The 2,598-nt window shown below is 32.1% G+C and overlaps 1 protein-coding gene across 1 annotated transcript; it reads right to left on the bottom strand.

The window, feature by feature from the left end:
- Positions 1–917: 917 nt before the first annotated feature.
- Positions 918–2,062, bottom strand: LOTGIDRAFT_161256 (hypothetical protein; the record flags this gene model as incomplete). The annotated part of the gene is made up of 2 exons (XM_009056582.1): positions 918–1,186; positions 2,005–2,062. The coding sequence occupies 2 exons, from the start codon at positions 2,060–2,062 to the stop codon at positions 918–920; spliced, it is 327 nt and encodes a 108-aa protein (XP_009054830.1).
- Between the last annotated feature and the right edge of the window lie 536 nt (positions 2,063–2,598).

Below are 2,598 nucleotides of genomic sequence, written 5' to 3'. Positions count from 1 at the left end.
TGGTTGAAGAAATTGAACCAGACTATTCGTGTTGAAAAACATTTGGTAATAATTCATTATCAGATTTTCTTTGATCAAGGGAAATAGAAATTAAACTTTTCTCTATTTTGAACTAAAAATATCTACAGTAATTGTTAATATTTCTAAGGGGCCCGGGGTTGATATATTTTATTGTATTATGTATTCAGACTCTTCTTCAGTCAGAAACAGAAAAATGAGAAAGTAAAGCCGAATTTTATTTGGAAACCAAATACAACGATAGAACTGGTGTAGCTGTGTTATATTTGATTATAAAATCTAGAATCAGAGTAGAATGACCCAATGTGATGTATTGAAGAAATATTATATTTACACCAATGTAGACTTCCATTTTGGCTAATATCAAATAAATATGACTGAACTATTGAACTGAATATTCAGTAATCTTCCTATGTATATCATATTCAATCAAGTTGACTGACAGCAGTCAGACAGTCTCAAACAAAATAAATATCATACAGTGGTTAAAATGGTTTTTCATATATCTTAAACAAGGACCCATGAAGACTATACTTCTGAACAAGGAATTGTTTCCCGTGCCAGAGATGCAAGAAACTGGCAAAAAAAACTAATCGATCGGAAAGGACAATAAACCGAAGTTAAATATCTTTAGAAAGGGTAGAAAAGAATAAATAAAAATCTCCACATTGCTCTCCACGTCACGGTATCTTATCTTTATGTAGAGGGCTAAAATTTCATGATGAAACGATGTTTCAATGCAGTAGCTTTTCTTCATTACCCCATTCTTCAATAATTAAACATCGTTTAAAATGTTCTTTGATCAAAAGTCTGCGGAGAAAAAGATAGGGCAGTGATACGTGTTTATTAAAAGGCTGTTATGTAGGATACTTTATTGTGTACTCTTATAGATAAAGTATTCAAACTAAGGTAGCACAAGCTCGTTCAGTACAAACAACTGCCCCATTGTTTTGGCAATCACAATCATTGCAACCATCAGCAGATTTGAAAGTTAGACCAGGGAAATACGACTGACCATTATAACTACATGTTTTTATACAGGCTCTCTGTGTACAGAATATCATACCCATTCCACCACATCCACATGTATTACAGTTATCTGAGGATTTGAAAGTATCTCCTACTTTGTGTTGTTGACCATTATAGTTACACACACCTTGTATTGGGACTGAAATACGCAACAATAAAATAATACTGTCTTATAGATTATAAAATAATGTAAAATTAATGAGATACCAATTTTTATAAAAGTATGGGGAAGTGAAGCTTTTTGTTACGACAGGTTCAACAAAGCTCGTAGATGACATGTTAACATTTTTCCAGGATAAGCTGATATCACAGACTAGTTCAACAAAGCCACCAAGTACGCATTATATAGACACTACAACATTTAGGCCACTGCAACATTTTGGCCTATGAAATAAATAGTGTTGGATATTGGCAATGATACCACGCAATAACACCAATACGATACGCAGCTTGATAATAGAGAGACAATACGACAAGATATAGTATGTAAGAAAAGGAGTAACTCTTTAGTTTAAAATTTGAAACATTTATTATGACGATATTACATGTATGTATATTATTTTCGATAAACTTTTAAGAGCTAACTGCCGTCGGGTTTCTGTGCACAAATGGAACTTCAACTTTGATTCCTTCCGCATTTTGATGAAGTCAATGCGTATACCTGTACATGTACACGTATCATGACATGTCGTACCGACGACATAACATGCACTAATTGCATATACCCAACACTATATAATGCATAAAAAATCATCACTTTCATTTCATTTTAAATACATTTTTAATAAAAAAAACAATTCTGATCTGAGTTTTAGTATAACGTATTATTTACAAAAACTAGTACTTTCTTATGCAAAAGGACAAACTGATTCATAGTTCTAAACAAAAGTCTTTACAGAAAGGTACAAGCTGATGATAACTTTCGAAGTCTGTAGAAATTGAATAAGATAAACTTACTGGAATATGCACCATACAGGCACACCAACAATACTACCATAATCATTAATATCTTCATTTTGGTTTAAACTTTTGTTTAAAATACAAATATGCTTAAAATTATGTATAAAATAGAAATATGTGTTAACAATACAATAAATGGATCAATTTTTGATAAAGAATGTTCTATCAAATTCCGTGAAATGAACAGATGTGTGTAACTCTTTTATCAATTTTGACAAGGGTGGGCGAAAGTGTAAGTCTGTCGATATTCACTGCAATTCGTTTCAAATTGATATGCATTACATTCATCTCCACTATGAAATGACCCAGAGTAGAACTTTTATAAGTGTACACTTGGCTCTGAAATGACCCAATGTGGACTCTTTATCTTAAGTGTGCACCAGTAACATGAATATGAGCGAGTGACTCAACAACTCAGTCCATAATATTTGTGGTAGGATTTGGTGGTAAAAAGGTTATGACATGACGTGACATTGTTTGGTGGTTACAATAACACGATCAAACTGGTAAAATTTCTTGAAAACCTAATTTTAAATAGATTGATTAAAAAAGTCTGGGAAGAGTGCAGTGAAAGTTTTAGTAATACTTTAT

Source organism: Lottia gigantea (assembly GCF_000327385.1).
Source record: "Lottia gigantea unplaced genomic scaffold LOTGIsca_28, whole genome shotgun sequence".
Lineage (NCBI taxonomy): Eukaryota > Metazoa > Mollusca > Gastropoda > Lottiidae > Lottia > Lottia gigantea.
Note: the sequence above shows the minus strand (reverse complement) of the source record. Positions and strands in the feature narration are given on the sequence as shown.